Genomic DNA, 26,635 nt, shown 5'->3' with positions numbered 1-26,635 from the left:
AATATTTTCTCAAAAGGGTTTAATATTTGGACTAAACCTGTAAAAAAAAAAAAATAGGCTGGCAGGGATTTAAAAATAATAATAATAATAATAGTTAAGGAACTGATGGTTGAATTACGAGATGGATTCAACGAGGACAGAACAAACTATGAAACTCTAAAGAGTTCAAAACGCAGAAAATTAGTATTGTTTTTTTTATTTTTTTTTGTTAAATTGGGAAAACTCGGGAGATATCCAGCCCCTACAGAGCCGGTCCAGTACGGTCCGGTCCGGCGTCCCGTCCCTCCATCGCTCCCTGGATGCTTCCGGATTTGGGGGAGAAGCTCGGAGCTGTTTCCGCCGCCATTGCGGATTTTGGACAGAAGAACCAGCCGTCGTCGCTGCTGTCCACCGACGCGGTGCAGAAAGCACACAGACACAAGACAGAGAGGGGGGGGGACATATTTAAACATCTCTACTGATCCCAGATCTCGGGGGACGGGACCACCGACGCGGTTTTAACGCCCTCTCCGGTTCTTCCTCCGCCGACCTACACGAACCGGGAGGAGGTCGCAGCTAGCGCGGTGCTACTGCCGAGCTAAGCTACAGCTGCGCGGCTACAACATCTTCCAGGACTCCGGAGAAGCTCCGAGGGAAAACAAAAACAAAAACAACAACAACCCCCACCATGGCTCAGATACTACCTATCCGCTTCCAGGAGCACCTGCAGGTATGAAGGCGGAACCTAATCGCCATTTAAAACCCCTTTTCTTTGTTTTTTTTATCAGCCTCGCTACTTGTTGATTTCCCCGCGTAACCGTCGTTTGACAGCCCGCTAGCTAGCAGCCCGTTCACCGTCAGACGGATGACCTCCCCTCCCCCGTCCAGCCTCTCATTCATTTTCGCCGACGATGTTATTTAAAAAAGCCGGCCGTCGAAACGAGTAGAAACGAGTGAACATTGAACGCGTTTTTGATGACCTTCAGCATGGAGGAGGAGGTTTTGTTACGTTATAACGCCGCCGGGGGGGTTTTAGTTGGTCTGAAGCGGGGCTACAAACAGCTAACGCGTTAGCTGGTGAGCCGTTTCGAGACATTTTACACGTCGGACAGGAAAGTTAAATGTCCCGGACACGTGGGAGTCCGGCTGGGAGGGGACACCGAGGGGGACAGACTTTGACCTCCGTCTGTCGCTCCGTCTGCAGGTGTTGCCCTCTCTCTCGCGTTTTTATAGGTAAAGCGGAAAAAAAAAAAAAAAGGATGAGAGAAACATTCAGATCAAGTTCAGGCCCAGTTTTTATTTTATTTTTATGTCTGTTGATGTCGTCAAAATGTGCACAAAAAAAAGAAGCATTTTTCTCTTTTCTCCCACTAAAACACATAAAGATTTAAAACGCACACGTGCAGCTGTTTTCACCTTTCTGATGGACAATGGGAAGTTCACGGTCTATAAATACACACAAAAACAAAAACAAAAACAAGGACCAGACGACAATTATGACAATACATTCAAAATCAAAAGCCCACATACATCTTCAGTCTCTTTTAAAACACCCCCTTGTCGTCCGGCCCTGTTCCACCGTCCCTGACGTGTGTGTCGATGCTCAGCTCCAGAACCTGGGGATCAACCCGGCCAACATCGGGTTCAGCACCCTGACCATGGAGTCGGACAAGTTCATCTGTATCAGGGAGAAAGTGGGCGAGCAGGCCCAGGTGGTCATCATCGACATGGCTGACCCCAACAACCCCATCCGCCGCCCCATCTCGGCCGACAGCGCCATCATGAACCCCGCCAGCAAAGTTATTGCCCTCAAAGGTAAGCTGCAGCTAAAAAATAAAAAATAAATAAAAACAATGCATGTAGCAGCACTGTTTACCACATAGAGAGTGTGCGAGGTACCTCGAAGCACATGGACTAAAAATAGTAACCGGTTAAAGTTTGGGTTGGTCACGTACCTTGCTATTTTGCTTTTTTAATGCACCGGCCATTTGTGTAAATTTCATTTGTGTTGTCAGTCGGTTACGTAGCTGTCACAGTCTGCTTTTCATTTTGATGTTCATATATGTAGACCGCCCCATTTCTGTTTGTCAAAAAACAATTAGTGACTAAAGTTTAGAGTAACTTAATTTAAATGTACAACACTGATTTTTTTTTTAAGTAGCAGTAGAAGCAGTATTGGTAAAATGTCATGCTGTCATGGATGCTTTGTCTATTTTGCTTGTTTTTGCTCTTTTTTCATTTCTTACTGCTTTCTTATGTTTGCAGACGGTGAGTTGAATTTTACATATCATGAGTTGTCAAAGTGATCCTGTTTGCACTGTCTTGACATGTTTGCACAGTACTGATAGTCATTTTAAGGAATGTTTGAGAGCATAACAAAATTAATCTGTAGCTTTATGGACTGTATCTTCTTTTCTTTTTTGTGTTTGTGTGTTTGTCCCATTTGCTAAACTGTACATATATTTTTACATTACAGCTGACCATTTTCTTAAAATACTGTACTTGAGACTTTTGAATGCCTTTGCTTTTCATTCATTTTAGTACAGTATGTAAATAATCACTGAGATTTAAAAATGGCAAAACTTGTTTTCCTATAACATTACTTTTGTATGGTAACTATAAACTATATATCTATGTTGGTAATGTAGTTGAATGAATGCATTGTTAAAGTTGACTCTCAAATGGTAAAACTCTAAGCAAACACATGTCAAGTTTCCTGGCTCTTCATTAGACAACAACAAAAGAAACTGCAGCATTCAGTAACAGTTTCTGTGTCAGTCACAAGCAGCTGAAGGCACTCGCATAACAGACTGTTGATCTCAGCCAAAAAACTGTCCCTGACAGAAAAAATGTTACATAAGTAATGGAAATAAATGGAAAGTCAGGTGATATTTCAATATGTAATGTGCCTTGGAAAAGGGTGAGTAGTAATGTATAGCACATATGCATGTAGTAAAAGGGCTAAAACAAGCAGAAAAAAATGAAATGGTCATTTAAACAACGGGGAAAACAAGCAAGCAGCGATATTCAAGTCAACCTTGAATTAATACTAGTAGGCTGTTACGTATTGACTATTTTAGGGGATGTTCCTGTGATGTAGGTTTATTGTAAAACTAATTTTGTGCCACTGGCTTGTGCTCTTATAATCAAATATTTTATATGTAGTCTGTATAATGTCAGCCAGCAGAGACTAGTGCGTTTACACTGATTTGGAAGTCTGTTGACTCTGCTCCATCCGTTTGTTTCTTCGTTGTTGCATCTAACCCTGGGTGGGCACAGACCAGGAAGGCCAGTTATAATATAGTTTAGGATACATATGCCAAAGTTTCCATACAATTTAAATACCTAGAATTAGAAGATGAGCCCCTTCTGTGGCTCCAGTGGTACTATCAAAGAAGACACTAAAGGCACACAAAAACGGCACATGCAAATGCACTGATTATTATACGATGAAAATATCACATAATATATCAAGAAAAGAGGAATCTGAAACACACGTTTATCATATAAATTAATTCTTAATTAGTTTATTCCAGCTTTTAGCAAGATAGTGAAGCACTTATTTTTAGTTTATTGTTGGGCCCCCCTCCAAAAAAAAAAAAAAAAAAAATGCTGTTGGTTACTTTCTTCCCGTGTTTCAACTACTCTACTAGCTTCATTCTGATCTTGCTGACACAAAGTTTGATCTATACTGACGCTCTCTGGTTTGAAGTAATTGTGCAAATTTAAATGATTGTAGAATATTACTCTACTTTACATTATCTGACTGAATCTACTGATCATTAGTTTTAAGTGGTTTATAGTTCTTAATCTTCAGTATTTGTGGAATAATTTATGGTTCGAGTGCAGATTAGACAGAAGCTATTTAAAGGACAAAACTGCATTATTTCATACTGATTTACTGGGAAAAAAATTCTCAAGACAAACTACTGGTAGTCACTTCACAATGCTCTACTCACACAGTATTACCAAAACATTTACTCAGAAATGTCACTCTACTGTCATTCATATGCTTCAATAGTTAATTATATGGTTTGCTTTGGTTGAGGCCTGTTTGGCCAGATTGAATTTAATATATATGTCTTGGGCCCAAAGAATTAATGTCTTTTCCTCCCGTGAGACTGAACTGAATAGGTGTGAGTGCATCTGTCCAGCATCTGTCTCATCATCACATCTGTTTGTGTGCTTTGTGGTCTTCTTTTGCTAATCTGCATTCAGACCCAACCCAAATTCCCACATCCATCATTTTAGGATTAAATTTCAATGTGAATCCCTTCAGAGCGATAACAACACGCCTGGGGTTTAATTTCTCTCAGAGATGATTTTTATTTTGACCTGCGCTGGGCACCATGTCATGTTTTTCTGCAGACGCCAGTTCCTAATTGATCTGGTTTTGGATGAAAAGATTAACAGAGCATTGAAACATTGTACCAAAACAAATGTGGAAAGCCATTTTTTTTTTTATATCATGGAGAGGCATATAACCAGTAGTAGTAATATCCCTGAGCAAGCTCCTGCAGTGCATTAAAGAATGCAACAGGCTGCATTGGTGCCGGCATGTTTATACACGTACTGTTGAAACAATTAAATTGTATCTGAAAAGCTAAATTTGACGAATAGATCCATGAGTTTAGAGACTAATCAGACACCTGCGCTGCAAATTCATCATCATCAGACTGGATTTTATCTGCAAGGTCAAGAGCAGAAAAACTGACATTGTAAATGAATCCACCTGGACTGTGCACCCACACATTTAGCCAACGTAGTGCCTCACCTTATGGCTTGGCTTTGGATTGTGGAAAAAGTTGAGCCTTCAACTTTTTTATTGCATCTCCTTTGTTGTGTCAAACAAAAGGAAGGAGCTGCATTTCTCTGATGCAGGTCTAGTTTCTTAAATTTAAGATTTGTTTTATAGATTAGAGATGACTTCAGACTTCCAGCTCACGTGATTGTTTGCTGCAACTGAACAGTTTATTGCGTCACAACTAACTGAATGCAGATCCACCATTTAAGTGGTTTCCCTGTTGGTCTTTCCCCCCGTTTGACGCTGGTTCTGGCTTTTTGTATGGTCCATCTGTGGCACTCAAACAAAGCCCTGACTACTAGCATTTCTCCAGCAATTGAAATAAGTTTGCCCAAATGATATGTTTTCCCTTAAAGTCTGCTGTTGGTGGTGTGCTGTAACGTTTTTAGTCATGAGACTGATTTTGTTAGATTATCTTTTTTTTAATATTTGTCATCAGAAAGTTTTGAGGGGGAGGGTATTGCGTTCACTCGTGTCACTGTGCGTTAACCTCGGCTCTTAATATTTTCAGCGGCAAAGACCCTGCAGATCTTTAACATTGAGATGAAGAGCAAGATGAAGGCTCACACGATGACAGATGATGTGACCTTCTGGAAGTGGATCTCCCTCAACACGGTTGCCCTGGTCACAGACAACGCAGTCTACCATTGGAGCATGGAGGGTGACTCTCAACCAATCAAAGTCTTTGACCGTCACTCCAGCCTGGCAGGCTGTCAGATCATCAACTACCGCACTGATGCCAAACAGAAGTGGCTGCTGCTCATCGGCATCTCGGCACAGGTACGACCCGAGTGATTCTCCTCAGTGTTCGCGCTGGAGAATAGGAGTTCAACAGTTAACTAATATACTGTGTGAACTTACATGCCCTGTAATCTACAGTAGAACATGTGTTTGTGATTATTTACTAATGTATAGTACCAGTGACCATAAAGTGTATTACAAAAAGGCTATGATGTGTGGAAAATACCTCATATTTCAGGGTGAGATTATGGAACGAAACAGCAGATTTCACCATAGACTTCAATGGTCTCAGTGATGCTGGAAGCAGAGGTGTTAAAGCATTAAACGCAGACAATGTTGGTCTTTAGCCTAACTTGGGGGTTTTCTCTCCTCTTCAGCAAAACCGTGTTGTCGGAGCCATGCAGTTGTACTCGGTGGACAGGAAGGTGTCTCAGCCTATTGAGGGGCATGCCGCTGGCTTTGCACAGTTCAAGATGGAGGGCAACACTGAAGAGTCAACTCTGTTCTGCTTCGCTGTGCGAGGACAAGCAGGAGGAAAAGTAAGATCTTCGAGTACTGCAAAGCTTCTGGCTCACAACTGCAAAAATATAGAGCTCTGGATAGACTTATGTTGATAGTTGACGTTAAACATTTTCCAGAGACACTTGCAGCCTAACTTTGTCTCCTTTTGTCTGAATATCTCTTTGCGTTTAGCTGCATATCATTGAAGTGGGGACTCCACCAACTGGAAACCAGCCATTTCCAAAGAAAGCTGTGGATGTTTTCTTTCCTCCAGAAGCCCAGAATGACTTCCCTGTTGCCATGCAGGTACAAAACCTACTTATGAGGAGACATGTAGAGCCTGCACTTGTTGCAAGTTTGTTTTTATTCTATAAAAAAAGAATGAAAAGAGAAGCAATATTTTTCACTGGTTCTTGTGTCATCACTAGCTCTTCAGATTTTGCTGGATTTTGCTGTTTAAAGGTGTTTCTTAACCACTGTTCAAATATTTAGCTGGTATTTAGTCACTATTTGTGAATACTGTTAATTATTGATAATTGGTCCTTTTGAACAATCCATTCTGATCTGCCTCTCGTCGTGTGACAAGAACCTGGGGCATGGCAGTACTTAGTTAGCTCTTGCTTGAGGGCGTTCTGGTAATGAGCACTTTCGTCATCTTCCACAATTTCTAACCAAATTTCTCTCTCTGTCCATCTAGATCAGTTCCAAGCAAGATGTAGTATTTCTCATCACCAAATACGGCTACATCCACCTGTACGACCTGGAGACCGGAACTTGTATCTACATGAACAGGATCAGCGGGGAGACCATTTTTGTGACGGCCCCACATGAACCTACTGCTGGTATTATTGGAGTCAACAGGAAAGGACAGGTACTCTAATGCACACTCGTATAATCTATCTAACAAAGTGAAGTCTGTGTTGAAATCTAGCTCCCAATACCCTTTTACTATTGGTGGCAATTGTGTTCCTGTTTTAAAGGAGCACCTTCAGATTAGACATAAATTGGTCACAGTTTTTGAGAGACGGTAGGGCATAAAATACTTCAACATCTGACAATCAAATGCAATGACAGTTGGCAGATTGCCTCCTTTTAAGAACTGACCAAAGACATGACTACAAGGCCTCTATCTTAACACCCAGCATCAAGCACCTCATAGCTGACTGCTAGTTGCAGACCGACGCAGCGGATATTTGCCTGTCCAGCACCCATCTTGTTAAAGGGGTTTGTGTACATCTTGGTGTCAGTGTTGGTCTTAAAATGAGGTATGATTGGGCAAACCTGGTGCATTGCTATCGAGAGGCGGCGGAAAGCATTTGCATAATTGACCAACAAAAATTGGTTTTAAGTCAGGGGCGTATTATTATCATAGTAAAATGTGCCTACGTAGGCAGGTACACAACACACTTGCATTTAGCTTGGTACAACCACTTTCAAAAGATTAAAAATGTAAAAAAAAAAATACAATGTAAAAAATTATTATTGCATACATCAGTTGCTAACCAATTCTTTGTCACTACTCAGCAAATCTGCCATTTTAATAGCAATCCGCCAAGGTGCAAGCACACCTGGCTTTTAAGATGAATGGGAGATGAAATGCTGATTGGTTTATTTCATGTTACACCCAAAACACACCTGTGATTAATTAAGAGACTTAAGTACTTACCCTTTGAAGCATGGGCCTTACAATGTGCTCGGATTATCTGCCATTAAACTATTTAAAGTGGATTTGGACACGTCCTTACGCCACGCACCTTATACAGTGCGCTAAGATTGTTGAGCTAGAGCTCCTGGTGTTGCGGTAGTAACTGCTTTTAGGATCCATACAGAGTTTAGTCAAAGAATGCGGCCCTCTGCTCTGACACAAGAATTCAGCCATGTAATCATTTCCAGTTGAATAGCCAGGCCCATCACAGATATTTCTTTTTGGGATTCATGCAAGTTGGCAGCAAGACCTTTCCACATCACTGATTATGTATGATGTTTGATTTGGGATGTTAGACGTCCACAGTCTAAACAACGTTTTGGTGGAGGTTTGAAATGTGACAGATGAAACCACCGATAGCTCTAATGAACATCTGACAAATACGGTTTTACTTACATTTCTAGATAAATATTGTTTTGAAAATTTTTGAATAAAGGATATCTTCAGAAAACCGGATAAACCTTTAACGCTTATTTCTGTATCAGTGGCAGTGTGAGACTGTATGCATACATCTATGCTCTATATTTCTCTGTTGACATTTGTTGATGACTTACTTTCCCTGTGGTATGTCAGCCCTTTGTTATGTGGACCTTGGATGTGACCTTGACTGAGGAAATCTCTGGAAATATCAGGCTGTGGCAGCATCTTTAATGTCAGGCAGCATGTGACAGTCGCAGGAGGAGGGCTAAGCCTGACCAGGCAGACTACACTATCTAATCCTGTTATTGCTCTTGGCTCTCACCTGCACTTCTACCATGCACAGCTTACTGTATTGCGCACACACACGCACGCACACACACACACAAAATGTAACACTATACTCAACAACATGGGATTATCCCATGTTGTTGAGTAATCTCTATGTGTAATTTAGGGATGTGACAAGTACAGGTCTTAGGATGTAATTCACTTAAATCTATTTTTGCATGCAGAGTTTGTGAACAGAGAACTTGGTTTCAAATCCAAGTTTACCAACATTTCACCCGGTGCAGGAATAATGACTTCTTTTGGACATCCATATCAGTTTGGCCACATTATATTTTAGAAGAGGAAATTTGATTCATTACATTCATGGAAAGTAGAGCTTGTTGTGTCCTATCCCTTACATACATGTTTATTATTAATTGAGTAGGGAATCAAATACTTAGGATTTGAATGGGGACACTACACGGCTTCTTAGCCGTCTGTAAGTTAACCCGTCCATTTAGTATCGTCCGTTGTGTTCCGATGATAAAGCGTGTTAATGTGCTTCTTCAGGTGTTGTCTGTGTGCGTGGAGGAGGAAAACATCATCCCCTACATCACCAATGTGCTCCAGAACCCAGACCTGGCTCTCCGCATGGCTGTACGCAACAACCTCGCAGGTGCTGAGGAGCTGTTTGCTCGCAAGTTCAACACCCTCTTCGCAGCAGGAAATTACTCGGAAGCTGCCAAGGTGGCGGCCAACGCGCCCAAGGTACTGCTAGCTCGACATCCGATACTCAGGAGTGGGGAAACAACATGACATACACGCGCAGGCTGTTAAGACTAAGCAGACTTTGGTGGCTTAGAATGACAATAAACACCAAATGGTATAATATGTAAAACAATTTTAGATATGCCGACTAAAATAGTTTCAAAACTGTTACAGATTAACTTCGGATGCAATAAGAGCAGAAATATGTCACTATGAACGGAATCAGATCATTTATATTTGAATTTGAATTCCTCAACTTTAATAATTGCATTAAGAGATGAATTAGAATTTTTTTTTTTTAATTTGGATAATCTGAAAAGCTTTATTAAATGTAATAAAAAATTTAACATATTTTGAGTTTGTACTATTCATCCTCAACATACAACATACTGACAGTATAGCACACAAAACGGAGTTGTGTTTGTTGTTCCTCAAAGACTCGGACGTGTGAGACACAAACTTGAATTGAATTTCAATAAACTGAATTTGAATTGTGAGGGCTGAATGTGGAAGAGAGCTGAAGTTTCTGTGAGAATCAAATAGTTTCCGAGAAAAAGAATGCAATTTGACATTTTTATATTCAGTTTCAAGTTTATTGAAATTCAGTTTCAAACTAATACAAATAAATTTCTAATTATGGTCTTCAGATTCAGTTTTTAAAAGCAATTATTCTAGTTGAGCAATTCAAATCCAAATATAAGGGATTGAGATTTAGTTTCTGCTCATAAAGCAGTCTCTGTACTCCGTTGACTTCTCTTTATCTGCGATGGTCTAAGAAGTTTCCTAAAGAAATCAACTTACCCGCCTATCGTCTTTCCTCCAGGGCATCCTGCGGACCCCAGACACCATTCGGAGGTTCCAAAGTGTTCCAGCCCAGCCAGGCCAGACATCTCCTTTGCTCCAGTACTTTGGCATCTTGCTGGACCAAGGCCAGCTTAATAAGTTTGAGTCTCTGGAGCTGTGCAGGCCTGTCCTTCAGCAGGGCCGCAAGCAGCTGCTTGAGAAATGGCTAAAAGAGGACAAGGTGTGTGTCCACTGGTTGGTTTAATATCTGACCATCTTTATCCCAGCTGCAATGGAATTATTTACTCCACCAGTATCACCTGTCATATAAACAAAATCAACTTCAGTGCCATGAAGGTGAAGCACATTGCAGATCACTGATGTAGTTTGTTAGCTGGCTCCTCCACCTCTACAAATACTGCCGTACTCCTAGTTTTGTGTTTTCTGAGTATAGAGTCGTGTGTTTTTGCGTTAACTGACTGATGGAGCATTTTTGTAAAATAGTGAGAATGAACATTTTCAGACCCTTGTAAAGTGATTTTATCTATTGAATTTCAGACTGTCGCACTCCTGTTCTTTCAAACACGTCATCTGCGCTGATATTTGAGAATTATGTGTTGATGATAGTTTGGTTTGAAGAAGTTTTGCTTTTTTGATTTACTTCTGCCTCCTTTCTTGGACAAGGACTTGTGTCTCTTCTAAACCCTCAATGTGTATTTAATGGCAGCCTGTTTGTGTGTTTGTTAACAGCTGGAATGTTCTGAGGAGCTCGGAGACTTGGTGAAGTCCGTGGACCCGACTCTTGCCCTCAGTGTCTACCTCAGAGCCAACGTCCCCAATAAGGTCATTCAGTGTTTTGCAGAGACCGGCCAGTTCCAGAAGATTGTCCTTTATGCCAAGAAGGTTTGTGATTGCAAGTTCATGTCATTTAATACTTAACAAGAGAACTGAGAGTGAGGGCTGGATGTAATCTGTGTGCCACTGTTGTCTACATTTATTTATTTATTTATTCTTTACTGGTTCCATCGTATTGTCCTGTCATCTCTGTAGGTGGGCTACACTCCAGACTGGATCTTTCTGCTAAGGAACGTAATGCGGATCAGTCCAGAACAGGGCCTTCAGTTCTCCCAGATGCTGGTTCAGGATGAAGAGCCACTTGCTGACATTACACAGGTAAAGAACACCTTTTAGTTAGGTTAGGTTAGGTTAGGTTAGGTTAGGTTAGGTTAGGTTAGGTTAGGTTAGGTTAGGTTAGGTTAGGTTAGGTTAGGTTAGGTTAGGTTAGGTTAGGTAGTTACTTTATTAATCCCCTAGGGGAACATTTTTTTTCGCTACAGCAGCATACAGAAGCAATAAGATAATAATAGAACAATAAATAAATAAATAAATAGAGCAATAAAATAGCAGTAAAAAATATAAATATAAAATGCACAGTATATACAGTACAGTATATATATCTATATATATTATATACAAACAACCAAGAAACACAGACAACAGTGTTATTGTTGTGTGATGGATTTTGCCAGAGGTGAGTTATTGTACAGTCTAATTGCGGTCGGCAGGAATGATCTCCTGTATCTGTCCTTGTGACAGCGGAGCTGGAGGAATCTTTTGGAGAAAGTGCTCCGCTGTCCCTGCAGCAGGTGGTGGAAAGGGTGCACTATTTGCGGCAGTGGAAAGCTATAGTTTAGAAAGATCCAGCAGAAAATTGCCAGTTCAGAAGCACAATTGTGCTCTACAGCTAATACTTAAACAATAGATTGAAAGGCAGCCATTAAAATTGATTAAAATCAAACACACAATATTTTGGGAGTGTGACATCAGTGGGGTTTTCTCTCTCGTTTGTTTCTCCAGATTGTTGATGTGTTCATGGAGTACAACCTGATCCAGCAGTGCACATCCTTCCTACTAGATGCCCTGAAGAACAACAGACCCATGGAAGGACCGCTGCAGACACGCCTGCTGGAAATGAATTTGGTTCATGCACCACAGGTACATAAACATTTCAAAAACCAACTCTAACTCTGTGCTAATTATATAATTTTCTCCAACATGGAGTACCAGTTACTGTTTGCTTTTACCTGCGATAGATTTGGACCACTTTTAAGTTCCACACCAGTTCAAATGTTAGACTGAACACAAATAATCATCTTTTTCATTTCACTATGTTGTGATTTTGAGTTTTCTGTAGATATAATGATATGCATGTAGTATTCTTTCAGATTATAAATTAATCATGTTTTTCCACTCTTGACATTTTAATCATGTTTTTTTAAACTAACTCTTAAGGGTTCTTTGTCCTATAATTGTGTTTCACTATGTTTCCTTTTAACAAAATTTTGTTGCACCTGTTGCAAAATTCTGGTTAACAAAGCTCTTGACATGTGTGGATTGTCTTTTGTTCCCCTGTGATATCATGCAGGTTGCAGATGCCATCCTGGGCAATCAGATGTTCACCCACTATGATCGCGCTCATGTGGCGCAGCTGTGTGAGAAGGCCGGTCTCCTGCAGAGGGCGCTGGAGCATTATACTGACCTGTATGACATTAAACGGGCTGTGGTGCACACACATCTCCTCAACCCAGAGGTACAACACGGAAAGAAAACACTAAAACTAACAAGAACAGCGTTAACATGACTGTAATGCTGTATTCTTATGTTTTAGCTTGTGAGCACTGTATTTGCATTGCTGATTGTTTTCTGTTTGTCTTTGCAGTGGTTGGTGAATTTCTTCGGCTCCCTCTCTGTGGAGGACTCTCTGGAGTGTCTGAGGGCCATGTTGTCTGCCAACATCCGTCAGAACCTGCAGATCTGTGTGCAGGTCGCTTCCAAGTACCATGAACAGCTCAGTACTCAGTCCCTCACCGAACTGTTTGAGTCATTCAAGAGCTTCGAGGGTAAGAGGGGAATATTCCGACATCCAAGCAGTTTTGCTGTTTGTGTTTTAGTTTTAAAAGATAATTGCAGTTAGTCTTTTGCTGATTTTCCCTTTTTTTTGTCTTTTAAGGTTTGTTCTACTTCTTGGGTTCCATTGTGAACTTCAGCCAGGATCCAGAGGTCCACTTCAAATACATCCAGGCCGCCTGCAAAACAGGCCAAATCAAAGAGGTGGAGAGAATCTGCAGAGAAAGTAATTGCTACGACCCCGAACGTGTGAAGAACTTCCTCAAGGTCAGAAATGCAGAGTGCAGCATAAACATTTATTTATAATATCAACCTTTCAGACACAATTTGTTCCAGTCAGACAGTTAATTTAACAAATGCAGGACTTTCACCCATTAACATTTATTTATTTTTTTTAAATTTTTTTCTCAACAGGAAGCCAAGCTCACTGACCAGCTGCCTTTAATCATTGTGTGTGACCGCTTTGATTTTGTCCACGATCTGGTCCTCTACCTGTACCGCAACAGCCTGCAGAAATACATTGAGATCTACGTGCAGAAGGTACATTACTACATCCAGAGGAGCAAATTAAACTCAAAATATATACTACGTTTTGTTTTTTTTAAATATTCTTTACTTTATGGAACCATAAGAAACTCCATCCTCTTAACTTTTTTATTCTCCTCCCATCCCTCCATCCCATAATTTTTGTTTACCCTTTTACGGAGGCAAGAAACAGACATTGGGCTGCCTCATTGTTCTTATGAACTATGGTTGTTTATTTGTCTTTACCCGAGTGGAAACGTCATCATTAGATGAATATTTATTCCAGGTGAACCCCAGCCGTCTGCCCGTAGTCATTGGAGGATTATTGGATGTGGACTGTGCTGAGGATGTGATTAAGAACCTGATCTTGGTGGTGAGAGGACAGTTCTCCACAGATGAACTGGTTGCTGAAGTGGAGAAAAGAAATCGGTAAGAACAATTTAAGCTGCCAAGCAACAAGGAAATCATTTGGTTACCTGTCTTAACTCAGACTATAATGTTATACCTTCAAAGATGTTTGTTCCAGTGATATTTTTTTCCAACCCTGTGATATCCTGACTGTGTCTCTCTCTCCAGACTGAAGCTGCTGCTGCCTTGGTTGGAGGCTCGTATTCATGAGGGATGTGAGGAACCGGCAACCCACAACGCTCTGGCCAAGATCTACATCGACAGCAACAACAACCCCGAGCGCTTCTTGAGGGAGAACCCGTTCTATGACAGCCGTGTGGTGGGCAAGTACTGCGAAAAGAGAGACCCCCATCTGGCCTGTGTGGCGTATGAAAGAGGACAATGTGACCAGGAACTCATCAATGTGAGTTTGAATTTCATTAAATGTCAAATTTGTATTAATTTGTTGCAAGTTGTGTAATTTGTGTCTTTCTTTTATTGCTTTAGTGTTAATACGCAGGAATTTTTGTATTTCTGAATTGTTGTTCACTCCCATGTTAACTGTGTGTTAACTATGTTTTTTACGCTATGCTTCAGGTGTGCAATGAGAACTCCCTGTTCAAGAGTCTGTCCCGTTACCTTGTACGTCGCAAGAACCCTGAGCTGTGGGCGAGTGTGCTGCTGGAGACCAACAACTACAGGCGACCTCTCATTGACCAGGTCTGACTCCTCGGTATCTCTAACTATGCCACATTAAGTCATTTACTAAAACTGTTATTGAAAAAAGACACCAGGATAACAGACTTAGCTTCTGCATTACTTCTATAATGTTATGTTAGTGTTTATACTGTATAGTTAATTCGGTTGTTTTTTTTGCCTTTTAACATAATCCATCTTTCACTTTTAACTTGTCTTTTTTATCTGCTTGTATTTCTAAGGTCTTGTTAAACTGTGATTATTTATTTGCTATTTATTTAAAACATCAGTTGTAGTGCATCAAGTGTGTTGTCCCTCTCTGCTGTAGGTTGTCCAGACAGCCTTATCAGAGACCCAGGATCCAGAGGAGGTGTCTGTTACAGTCAAGGCCTTTATGACCGCCGACCTTCCCAATGAGCTCATTGAGCTTCTGGAAAAAATTGTGCTGGATAATTCTGTCTTCAGCGAGCACAGGTAAGAGAGGCGTGCCTGTGTATCCTGAATGCTTTCGGCTGGCTGGTGCATCTGCCGTCTTTAGTAAGTCAACTGCAGTTACAGTTTCACTAATGAACTGCTATCTTTGTTGTAGTTTTTGAATTGGGAGAGCATTTAAAACACTTAGTTGAAAATGTATTTTATTTATATATTATAAGACGTTCACTGAAAGCTTCCCGTCTTGGTCATTTCAGAAACCTCCAGAATCTGCTCATTCTGACAGCCATTAAAGCTGATCGGACACGTGTGATGGAGTACATTAACCGCCTGGACAACTACGATGCTCCGGACATTGCCAACATCGCCATCAGCAATGAGCTGTTTGAGGAGGCTTTTGCTATTTTTAGAAAATTTGATGTCAACACCTCTGCTGTGCAGGTGCGTCTGTTCCTTCTTGACTGTGATGGGTTTAAACGGTTTACACGTTTCCATATTTGTTATTTTGGATTTAAAGTCTAATTATGATGGCTGCCAGCACAGTGATATTCAGTGATTTGAATGTGTCTCGTGCAGGTTCTGATTGAACACATTGGTAACCTGGACAGAGCTTATGAATTTGCTGAGCGCTGCAATGAGCCCCCAGTTTGGAGTCAGCTGGCAAAGGCCCAGCTTCAGAAAGGTCTGGTCAAAGAAGCCATTGACTCTTACATCAAAGCTGATGACCCCTCTGCTTACATGGAGGTGGGACAAGCTGCAGCTCAAAGCGGTGAGATGATTATTGTCTGTCATATGAGTTCTTTGGTTGCTTTGTTAGTTGTTGTTTTATTTAATGATGACATTTTAATGTTGCTTTGGTAAATGTACACTAAATTGGTTTGCTTATGAAACTGATGAGAGTTCATTGTTGTGTGCAGGAAATTGGGAGGACCTGGTGAAGTTCCTGCAGATGGCCCGTAAGAAGGCCCGCGAGTCATACGTTGAAACGGAGTTGATCTTTGCCCTGGCCAAGACCAACCGCCTGGCTGAGCTCGAGGAGTTCATCAACGGACCCAATAATGCTCACATTCAGCAGGTAGGTCGTCGGTAGCACCCAGACATGCGGCACTTGCGCGCGTGCGCGCACACACACACACACACACACACAGTGGTTACCATTTCATATCTGTCATGTGTTGATCTTGCCTTCGTTTCCTGTGCATCTTTGTTCAGGTGGGCGATCGTTGCTACGACGACAAGATGTACGATGCAGCCAAACTGCTTTACAACAACGTGTCCAACTTTGGCCGCTTGGCCTCCACTCTGGTGCACCTGGGAGAATATCAGGCTGCTGTGGATGGAGCCCGCAAGGCCAACAGCACCCGCACCTGGAAGGAGGTGGGGAACAGTTTCATTTTCACTTTTTAGAGTCAGTTCAAAAAGACTAAGAATACACAATACAATGTACTGTATTTATTATCTTCTCTTCCAGGTGTGTTTTGCTTGTGTCGATGGAAAGGAGTTCCGTCTGGCCCAAATGTGTGGCCTGCATATTGTGGTCCACGCTGATGAACTGGAGGAACTCATCAACTACTACCAGGTACGCAGGGAACCTTTGTACCATTGTTATGAATGCTGAGTAACTACTGAGCACATACACCGATAGGAATCAGGCATAAAGATGAGAATCTGTCGCATTTCCTTTTGTGCTGTAGCTATCATAAACATCAGTGAAATATATGATCAAATTCCAGGAATAAGTTTGAGCACTGAAGAAGAAAGGTTGGAAACCTAAATCCTAAAGTTACAGATGGTATATTGTTATGGTGCACCTTTATGTTAGTAAATCTCAAGTGTCTGTAAACATGATTGTAGTTGGTGCTGGTATAACAGCACCTGCCGCCCCACAGCTCAAGTCAGATACTCAACACAACTTCCTAAATTGTCCAGTGAATTAATCGTTCTCCCGTGAAATGAAGGTGACATGGTTGGTGACATTAAGTCTGTCTGTGTCCTGCAGGACCGTGGTTACTTCGAGGAGCTGATCACTATGCTGGAGGCCGCCCTGGGGCTGGAGCGCGCTCACATGGGTATGTTCACTGAGCTGGCCATCCTCTACTCCAAATTCAAACCCCAGAAGATGAGGGAACACCTGGAGCTCTTCTGGTCCCGCGTCAACATTCCAAAGGTAGGCATGGAAAACAGGTTCATCATAACTTAGTCGTCAGTCTTTGAGACATCAGTTCAATTTGAACCAATGATACAGACCTCTCTCCGCATAGTGTAAAAGAAAAACGTTTAGAAAGTTAGATAATAGCTAATGGGCTAATCTTTGAGTGTTGGGTGTGTGTCAGGTTCTGAGGGCAGCCGAACAGGCCCACCTCTGGGGCGAGCTCGTGTTCCTTTATGACAAGTACGAGGAATACGACAACGCCATCATCACCATGATGAACCACCCTGCTGACGCCTGGAAGGAGGGCCAGTTCAAAGACATTGTTACCAAGGTAAAAGAAAAGAAACTGCATTAACAGCAGTGCCAACGCTCTGTTGGCCTGTTATCGAGGTCAAAATGATTTGTAGATGTTCAGCTGAATATATGTGCGTTTCTCATTGTAGGTGGCCAATGTGGAGCTGTACTACAAGGCCGTCCACTTTTATCTGGAGTTCAAACCGTTGTTACTGAACGACCTGCTCATTGTCCTCTCTCCAAGACTGGACCACACACGTGCTGTCAACTTCTTCAGCAAGGTCCTGAGCCATTACTGTTTCCTGCAAATATGCCACTGTAATCACATAGCTTCAAATGAAATGATAAAAGTGAATGCTGTTATGGATCAGTGGGGGGGACGTTATTAGTAACTGGGGACACGTCTGTTGATGGATGTGAGAAAACGTTAACTGCCAGTGACACTGATGATTGTTTATTGTGGTTCCTTGTTTAGGTGAAGCAGCTGCCTCTGGTTAAACCTTATCTGAGGTCTGTCCAGAATCACAACAACAAGTCAGTGAACGAGGCACTGAACAACCTCTTCATCATCGAGGAAGACTATGCGGTATGATGTCATAATATTATTCTTTGTGTATGAACTACTCATCTATTTCTTCAGATGTTTGGATGTTGTCTGATGAGAGAAAACCTTGATTTGTTATTTCCAGCACAGCAGTTCGGTTTCACCAGCAGAATACGTTTTCAGCTCTGTATTATAATCCTTTCTTTTCTGTGATACAGGCGGTGCGTACATCCATCGACGCTTACGACAACTTTGACAACATCTCACTGGCCCAGGGCCTGGAGAAGCATGAGCTGATTGAATTTAGGAGGATTGCCGCCTACCTTTTCAAGGGCAACAACCGCTGGAAACAGAGTGTGGAGCTCTGCAAGAAGGACAAGCTCTACAAGGTACATGGCCTTTTAAGATAAATAATAAATAAATATCATATTTCACCCCAGAAACCAACTGATTGTGCTGAAATATAAAGTGGCAGCTGTGGTCGCCAAGTCCGTTTTTTGACCTGTAACTGCTCTCCTGTCTCTGCAGGATGCCATGCAGTATGCGTCAGAGTCCAAAGACACGGAGCTGGCGGAGGAGCTCCTGGCTTGGTTCCTGAACGAAGACAAGAAGGAGTGTTTTGCCGCCTGCCTTTTCACCTGCTACGACCTGCTGCGGCCCGACGTGGTGCTGGAGACCGCCTGGCGACACAACATCATGGACTTCTCCATGCCGTACTTCATCCAGGTCATGAGGGAGTATCTCTCTAAGGTGGGTTGGCCAGAGGTGACCAGTGTGGGTGGTGTATCCGGACAAAGTAGATGAGTCTGTGAGAAGGTCTCTAATCAGATATTAAAGAAGGTCATTAGAGTGAAGAGAGGAAGGACAAGCAACATGTTGACTTTGGATTTAAAGACTTCCTGAAATAGTTTTTGCAAACGTGCGCCATCCCTGCTGTAGAGACAGACATGTGTGAGGTTTCCCGTCAGCCCCATAAAATGGGCGCAGAAATACATTCACATTAAATAGCATCTTGAACTGCTTTTTGTCTGATCGGTGCTCAGGATTTCCACACATCAGAAGAAGCATCATCGGCTGCTAAAATGTGTTTGCAAATACTATTTGACTATAAGCAGTGTCACAGTTTCCCCAACACAGTATCAAAGATAAGGCCCCCGCCCCCTCCCAACCTCCCCGTTACTGCCAGTTCTTTCCTCCATTCATGCTCATCTTCCTCTGCTTCTTTCAGTCATCATGTGTCTGCTGGTGTTTTCCTTTTCATTTTGGGTTTCCATCCATTCAAGCTACTTTTCCATACAAATGTGTTACAGAGGAGATTCATAACTGCTGTGTTGCTCATCATGCCATTTATCTGTGTTACATGGCAAGAAAAGAATACAACCCACCTGTTCATGACAGACAGCGGACCTGAGTGCAGCATTTCTAAAATCTGTATATTCCTTATTTAAACTTAGACTGCGACATCAAAGTAATTCAGTCATATGAGCAGTCAGTTACACAAATTTAGTGAAACAGGTTAAAAGAAAAAAAAAAAAAAAAAAAGGAATCATTTGTATATTTACAGTAATTTTCCATTTTCTTAAGTGTTTGCATTATGTGTGTAACATCGTGCATTATATTTAGTAGACATTATTTTAGTGTTTAATGTCGCTGTTGCCCCTTTTAGTCACCATCTGTATTTTAGTTTTGTCCCTAGTGTAAAGAACAAGGTGAGAATCCACAGAATCAGATTAATCTCAAGTCTGCATTTGTATCAAAAGTGGCGTTAATGTGGCATCATTCTTAGGATTTTTGTGTTTCCTCTTTAAGTGACAAGTCCTCTGTTTGCTCTTCTCTCTCTGTCAATTATCTATTTTGGGAGACTCCCGTTTGTTTTTTCCTCCTTAAGTTGCCTCTCTGAATTTCCTTTCCAGGTTGATGCGATAAAGGAAAAGGTGAAAGTCGAATCCATTTTCTAATCATTCTTTTTGACATCCCCCTCCTTCTCCCCCCCGTCCTGTAGCCTGTAGTTTGGAGAAGTAAAAATTAGCAGATACTGCATGTCCTCCCCTCTCCCTCCCTCCTCCCATGTCACTCTGCTGCTTCTGACTGTAAACTCCACATCTCCACTAGACCACCTACCAACCCACTCGACTCAAGAGCGGGGCTCTTCACACCCATCACTCGGGGCCCTGCTTGGTTTGCTGGCTCTGAGTTTTTCCCCGTCAGGACAGGAAATTAAGAAAATAGTTACGGAATTAGACAGACACTCAACATTACGTCATAAGTCTTCATTAATAATTGCTGGTAGGATCCACCTTCTAAGAAACCAAGTGTTAAACAGACTCCTGTAAACATTTTGATTGTTGAAGTGGTGGCATGTTACTGTCAGGTGCCCACGTATTCTCAGACATGTCGGTACACTTTCCATTCGTTCTGATCCCAACTAAAACAAGCCTGCCACGTTGACTTCTATTCTCATGCGTTGTGTAAAAACTACTTTTTAAATGGTAGTTAAAACGGAACTAGCTTTGGTGGAGCTTTTTCTCTGAGGACAGCAACACTGAGAGCAGTGAGGGTGAACCAGAACACTGAGGCTTTGTTCAGACTCCAGACAAATCAGATTTGCATTTCAAATCAGATCTTCAGCACAGACCGTCTGCACTGTTGTTTCCAAGTTAGCGGATTGCTACCCTGGTGGTGCAGCTTTCCAGCACGGAAGCAAGGTGGCAGCAGACAATTTATTTTGGCATCTGTCCACAGACTGTCGATGTCGTCATCCTCCCACTCACAAAAGTCTCCTCTCCTTGAGGATTAGTGGCATCATGGATCCCGCTCACTCTGTCTCCCTTAAAATGACGTCATCACTGTGTGTCGCGCTGCGAGTGACCCAAGAAGTCCGATCTGAGCCGCCAGAGCATCCAAACTGAGACACATCTGTAGAAATGTGACTGGAATCACGTTTTAAGCATCTTCAAATGTGGTTCGAATCGGATTTGCAAACATTTAATTTGATGGTTATTTTGATTGGGTTTATTTTGCTGTCCAGACTTTCAAAAATTAGGAAATGACAAACAACAGATTTGGGCTGGCAGTCTAAACGAGGCCTCGGTTGTGGGCCTGGAAACCCAAACGATCGTTAGGGGAACTGACGAGTCTCCGTTCGTTTGCCACTATTAGCAAAGGCAATTTTTTTTTTTTTTACTTATTTCTGCTGAATGTGCAGTTGACCCATCCACTCAAGCCAGCATGCCCATCAGCTCTCCTTAGCTGTGGGGGAAGAGTGCCACTCTGAGTAGCTCCCTCACCTGCTGTGGTCAGGTCCTCTTCTCACAGACTTGTAGTTGGATTGTGATGTGAAACTGTCCTGTAGCTCAGCTGCAGTCTGCTGCGAGCCGTCGTCCCGGCCTGGTTCAGCATCATCTCATGTTTTCATCTTGCAGACGGTGTAAAAAAAACAAACAAAAAAACGGTTTATACTGAAAGTGGTTGAGGGTCATATTTATACGTGTTTGACCTGTGATGCAGTAGCACAGACCGCAGCTGAGTGCAGGACTTCATTTCAGTCCTTAAGGAGCCACTGAGGCGCTATTTTAATGAAGTGACCATTCTTTCAGAGACCTTCCTACTATTCTTCTTAATGTCTGACTGCACTGCTGAATTGATCTCAATGCTGTACAAGAACACAGATGATTTCAAAACCATAAACATTAGGTACAAGCATTTTGAGAGGGGTGTATTTCCATACAGTCTGTCTTGAGTTTTCTTTTGCTACTGTAAAGTGTGGTCTCTTCAAGCGACAAGCAACTTGAGCGTATGAGGGGAAAATAATATTTAGTTTGTGTTCTTTGGGGGAAAAGAAATACGTAACATGTAGAGCGAAAAGCATGCGTTTCCCCCTCCCTGGTAGCTGCAGCAGCACACAGGCCAGGCTGGGAGACATCGTTGTTGGCTGCGCCTGCTTCTGGAAACCTTGAACTGGCTGTACAAAACCATCCCCCCCACCCCTCCCCCCCCCGCCCCCACCTCGTTCACACTCCCTCCACTATGGCTATCTGCTTCTCCGTCTTTCCTTCTCATGCACTCTTCAAGAGGACAATAACTCAACTGCTGCTTCAGCATGTCTCTCTCAACCCTTCTCTTCTCAAATCAGACTACAGCCTGTCTTATTTTCTTGAAACAGCCTGCTTTAACCAGATTGACTGACTATAGTAGTAAAAACAGACAGTATGTAGAGAACTGAACCCAAAACCACTGGAACAGGTCGGCTATCCCGAGACATCACGTAGCTCTGTCTTCACCTGGCCACTACATGAGTTGCACAGTCGTAGTTGAGAGTAAGAGCCGAAGCTTTTGGCTGGCTGCTTAATTCTTTGGATAGTTCTGTCATCTTCTGCCTCTGAGCTGCTCAGCAAATACTAAAGCACCAGATTTAAAGCAGGCAGCTGGAGCAAGCTGGTTCTCAGGGATTTGACATGCTTCCTATAGCAGTTTACACCCAGGCAATGACTTGGTGTTGGGCCACGTGGGATGTGCAAGCAGTCTTTACACACTGTTGGTGATTGATTTTCCAAAACACAATGACACTTACAAGCCAGAATAAATACCACTGAACAAGCTAACGGGACAACCGACGTTGTGGCAAACCTTCAAGTATTTTGGATGATTTTTAACTGCAGACAGAGCAGTTAATGCACTTTACTTAATCAATGACATCATCCTTTAACCAGAAATGCATCCTATTTATAGCACTGAAGATTTGGACTATCGGTCAGAAAAAAAGAAGTCTTTTGATAGGATCACCTCAGGCTGTCGGAAATGACAGATTTCCACTGGTTTCTGGTAATCTGTAGACCATAAAGGGTAAAGAAAATGCGTGCTGGTCTGCTTCACTGGCTGTAACCATCCTGCACGAGGCCGTTGTACAAATACAGCCCGCTGATGTTGTTTATTGCAGTTCGATTTATTTAAAGCCTCTCGCAAATAAAGAGACTTATACCAGTGAACAAACTTTAATGTCTCAACTGATAAAAAAATAAATAAATAAATAAAAAAAACATTTTTGGTCTCCTGCTAAGAGATGGACAAACTGTGTACCAGGGAAGAGAAACAGGGATGTTAGTTGTAGTAAGTCTGGTGAGGGGTTGGTTCTCTACATACTCACACACTTCCAACATGTTGATGTTTTGGGTGGCTGGATGGTGGGACCATTATTGTAGCTGTTTGTCTTTTGTCTCTTCTCCTTTGTTCCCTAATTCTTTCCACAAATTGGATGTCTATCCGAAGTAGCCGAGCTTGATAGAGTAGTGCCCTAGTTGTAGTTACTGCACTCGCCTCAGAGGGCTCTCCGAGACATTAGCAAGGCCCGCCTCCTGCAGCCTGTATTTATTTAAATCTGGACTGTATTCGTCTTCGCCTGTCAGGAATGGTCCCATCCGTCAGCCAGTGAAATAACCCCGAGGTCAGTTTTTACAAACCCGGCGTTTCAACCCTTGCTCTTCAAGAGCCTCATCGCCGACAGGTCAACCGAGGTCTGACGCCGCCACTGTTGTCGTGTCTCCCGCAGGTGGACAAACTCGAGGCCTCCGAGTCCCTGAGGAAACAGGAGGAGCAGGCCACCGAGTCCCAACCCATCGTTTACGGTAAAAACACAGCAGCGTGTGTTGCTGTGACCTTGTCTTCAGCGCTTTCATTTAAAGGAAAGCCACCAAAATAGATTTGGACAACAAGACCACGGACATGCTGGTTTTTGTTTTTTTTAACGAGTGATTTTGATGTTTGTGTTGCAGGCACCCCCCAGCTCATGCTCACAGCAGGGCCCAACGTGGCCGTGCCCCCCCAGCAGGCCTACGGCTACAGCTACACAGCAGCGCCCGGCTACGCCCCGCCGCCGCAGCCCAGCTTCGGTTACGGCATGTGAACACCCAGCAGCCCCCCGCCCCCGCCCCGCCACCCCCACCACCACAATTTGACCCAACACCTTCCTTCCATCTGTCCTCTTCTCTTTGTGTTCCTCACCAGCTTCCCATGGTCTTCTACTCTCAACAGGGGCCACAAGCAAGCAACAGCCCACTCTCATTTTGAGTACTATTTTTTTATTATGTTGTCCTGTTACAAGAGAAAAAAACATTTAACTGAATTGAAGGACTTTTATTTGTATTGTTTGCAAGAAATTGGACCACATGTTTGTTTTTGACATTCCATATTTATGACTACTTATTTAGATATTTGTTTGTGTTTATGTTAATGTCATGTTTTGTTGTTTTGTTTTTTTTAAATTTGTTTATGGTTTGTGAAGAAGTGGACTTGCTAAAGCTCAGCAATGAACCTTTGAAGTAGGTGGAGGAGCATTGGATTTTGCACTCATGAAGAAATTAATGTAGAGAAGCTCTTACTTTTTGATGTACTGAACATGTGAACAGCTTACATTGTCTCGTTTGTCTGTATGATGCATTTCATCATTGTATATTCTGAGGAAAAAAAGGTTACATATAATATTGAACATATATTGCCATGTCAATGGCTATAGCTAGCAACACTAAGTAATGATAGTATATTCTGCACAGGCGTGTAGCTTTATGGAGTTTTAAATGCATACAGACGTATGTCACTGTGTGACTGAGGGTGTGTGTGTGTGTGTGTGTGTATATGTGTGTGTCTGCGAGTGTGACCTGAAGGTCTAAATAAGAGTTTTAACCCCTTCCTCGGCCTCTACTCGGCTATCCAATCCACCCTCCTAGGTATTAGCTCTCCTTCATTGGCTCCATGTATTTAGGTGACCTCTCGTGCCGTGTAAGGTGCTTGTGTGAGACTGTATCCGTGTATGTGCAAGGACGGGACCACCCCAGGACCCTTAACGTACCGTGTGTGTGTGTGTGTGTGTGTGTGTGTGTGTGTATTTACTCTGAACCCTCCTCGTGCTGAGGTCCGTGTATGCCAGGTGTTGTGGTGTTTCCCTCGGTCACCATTACTTTTTTGTTTTGTTTTGTTTTGTTTTGTTTTCTTGCGTGTACAGATGTGAACATGACGAATTGAAAACTTGTAGATGGAGACCCCACCTATCTGTCCTCCACCCACTCCCCTGTCCTGTTTCCTCCTGCGTTAAATGCAAGAACAAACGAGGAGGCAGAAGAAGACAGGCCGGTGGAACCTTTGATGTTGAAATGACAGCTTGATTAGATCCATAAACACTCCTGTAGGCTGTGTGTTTAGCTGGCTATGTTGAAAAAAAAAAAAAAAATTAGGTCTCCCTACATCCGGTTCTTTGTCAAGAATGGTCAGAAATAAGAGCCTGTTATTTACCTTGATGTACTTAACTTCCTTACATGCTTTAAGCTGTGTGTGTAAAGTGTCATCCTAACCCTAACATGAGTTGAATTTCTTTCTGTTGTCATGCATATTAATGATAAAGGGGATTTGTCATTGATAAGTGGAAGAATATGACTTAACTGAAAGGGGAAAAACTAGCCTAAATAAAAACTAAAAATTGTGTCCAGCCTCCTGTGGAGTCTGTCTGAGAGAGTGTTGTGTGGAAAAAGTCATTTCTTCTGTTGATTTATTTGCTCTTAAAATACCACTAACTGGTCAAACGTGTGTGTGTGTATAGCAATGATCCAAAGCTTACACCGGTCCAATGCAAGTCTTTATTGCTGAATTCACATATTTGTTTTGCGTTACATTCGTTCTCGAGAGATGTTCTTCCTTCTCGAATGTGATGGGAGGTCCCGGGTGAGAGCTCGAAGCGACGCAGCTCTGGTCCAGCCGCTCCGCTTGCACCGCAGCACATCTCGGGAAGTCCTGCACGTCACATTCAGTCACCTACTGTAAACGTCATATAAAACGGTCACGTCAAAGACATCCACCCGGAGTTCACCCGCTCACTTCAGCTCTTTTGAGCTTCTCGACTTCATGGAGGCGTGCGTCTTTCTCTCCTGTCAGCTGACTGGCCTCATCGATGATCTCACCAGCATCACGCTGTCTCAGTTTCTTGTGAGTGAAGGTGAGCTTTGTTCCTCTCCTCTCTTTCACTACGGCGTCCCGTTGTCCTCCTGTGTGGACAAAGGTTGACGCAGCAGACAACGCTTGAGTGTGAGAAGAAGTGAACGTGCTTTGACGACGTGAAGATAAGTTTCAAATGAGACGCCCTTTCTTACTTGGCCTACTGTGGCAGGAAGTTGAGAGTGAAACTTCTCGGAGAGAGTCGCCCTCAACATCACCTCCTCCTGGGATGCTGAGCGACAGACAACATAAAGTGATCTAGAGATTCCTTCTGCTTTAGATAAGAGGACCCAAAACAATATAAAACTATCCCTCACTAACCACAATTTCAATTGAGTTTTTTTTCAATAACGGTGCAAATTAGTTTATTAATGAGCTCATTAGTTTCTATTACTATAAACCGTCGATTTATCTATTGTAGCAAACTCTGCATTTATTTTTTTCTAAACCAAAGAAATATTCAGTGTCCTTCTCTGCCTTTTGCTCGATGTGGATGTAACGATGAGTGTCCTCCCGGTTTTCTGTCACCATTGTAAATCCTGTTTTGCAGTGATTTCCTGGCTGGGCGGAGCCTGTGAAGCACGTGACGCGGACACTTCACGTCCTCCGCTGTCCTCCGCTGTCCTCTCAGTCTGCTCCGGTATAAAGCTGTCAATGAAACCTCAAACTGGGGAAAAGTTCAGACCGAGGAGCCTCAAGCACAGAAAAGAGGAGCCGGACTCACAGGTGGTTCGTTTGTTTGTACTAAAGACT

General features: G+C 42.5%; 1 protein-coding gene across 5 annotated transcripts; it reads left to right on the top strand.

The window, feature by feature from the left end:
* The first annotated feature begins 297 nt into the window (after positions 1–297).
* Positions 298–25,373, top strand: LOC138628035 (clathrin heavy chain 1-like). Of its 5 annotated transcripts, XM_069710982.1 has the most exons (34): positions 298–709; positions 1,587–1,794; positions 5,295–5,563; positions 5,902–6,063; positions 6,218–6,331; positions 6,723–6,896; positions 8,988–9,185; positions 10,009–10,209; positions 10,719–10,871; positions 11,019–11,141; positions 11,826–11,963; positions 12,394–12,558; positions 12,688–12,868; positions 12,979–13,142; positions 13,290–13,415; positions 13,687–13,829; positions 13,977–14,211; positions 14,385–14,507; positions 14,812–14,957; positions 15,173–15,356; positions 15,492–15,684; positions 15,833–15,990; positions 16,128–16,292; positions 16,387–16,494; positions 16,915–17,082; positions 17,249–17,398; positions 17,511–17,642; positions 17,837–17,947; positions 18,124–18,294; positions 18,434–18,655; positions 19,819–19,839; positions 23,308–23,345; positions 23,451–23,526; positions 23,674–23,765. In XM_069710982.1, exons 1-33 carry the CDS (start codon positions 668–670, stop codon positions 23,479–23,481), a joined length of 4,917 nt encoding a protein of 1,638 aa, XP_069567083.1. In that variant the 5' UTR covers positions 298–667; the 3' UTR covers positions 23,482–23,526; positions 23,674–23,765. The 5 variants fall into 5 exon arrangements, 4 of the variants coding, with proteins under 4 accessions (XP_069567083.1, XP_069566911.1, XP_069567000.1 ...); XR_011311451.1 differs by lacking the exon at positions 23,674–23,765 and having other exon boundaries at positions 23,174–23,345; positions 23,451–23,499; XM_069710810.1 differs by lacking the exon at positions 23,308–23,345 and having other exon boundaries at positions 23,674–25,373.
* Positions 25,374–26,635: the final 1,262 nt, after the last annotated feature.

Source organism: Brachyistius frenatus, unplaced genomic scaffold, assembly GCF_029030835.1.
Source record: "Brachyistius frenatus isolate BFR_SWC_R1_liver_20210118 unplaced genomic scaffold, ASM2903083v1 Contig_1, whole genome shotgun sequence".
NCBI classification, from domain to species: Eukaryota; Metazoa; Chordata; class Actinopteri; family Embiotocidae; genus Brachyistius; species Brachyistius frenatus.
Note: the sequence above shows the minus strand (reverse complement) of the source record. Positions and strands in the feature narration are given on the sequence as shown.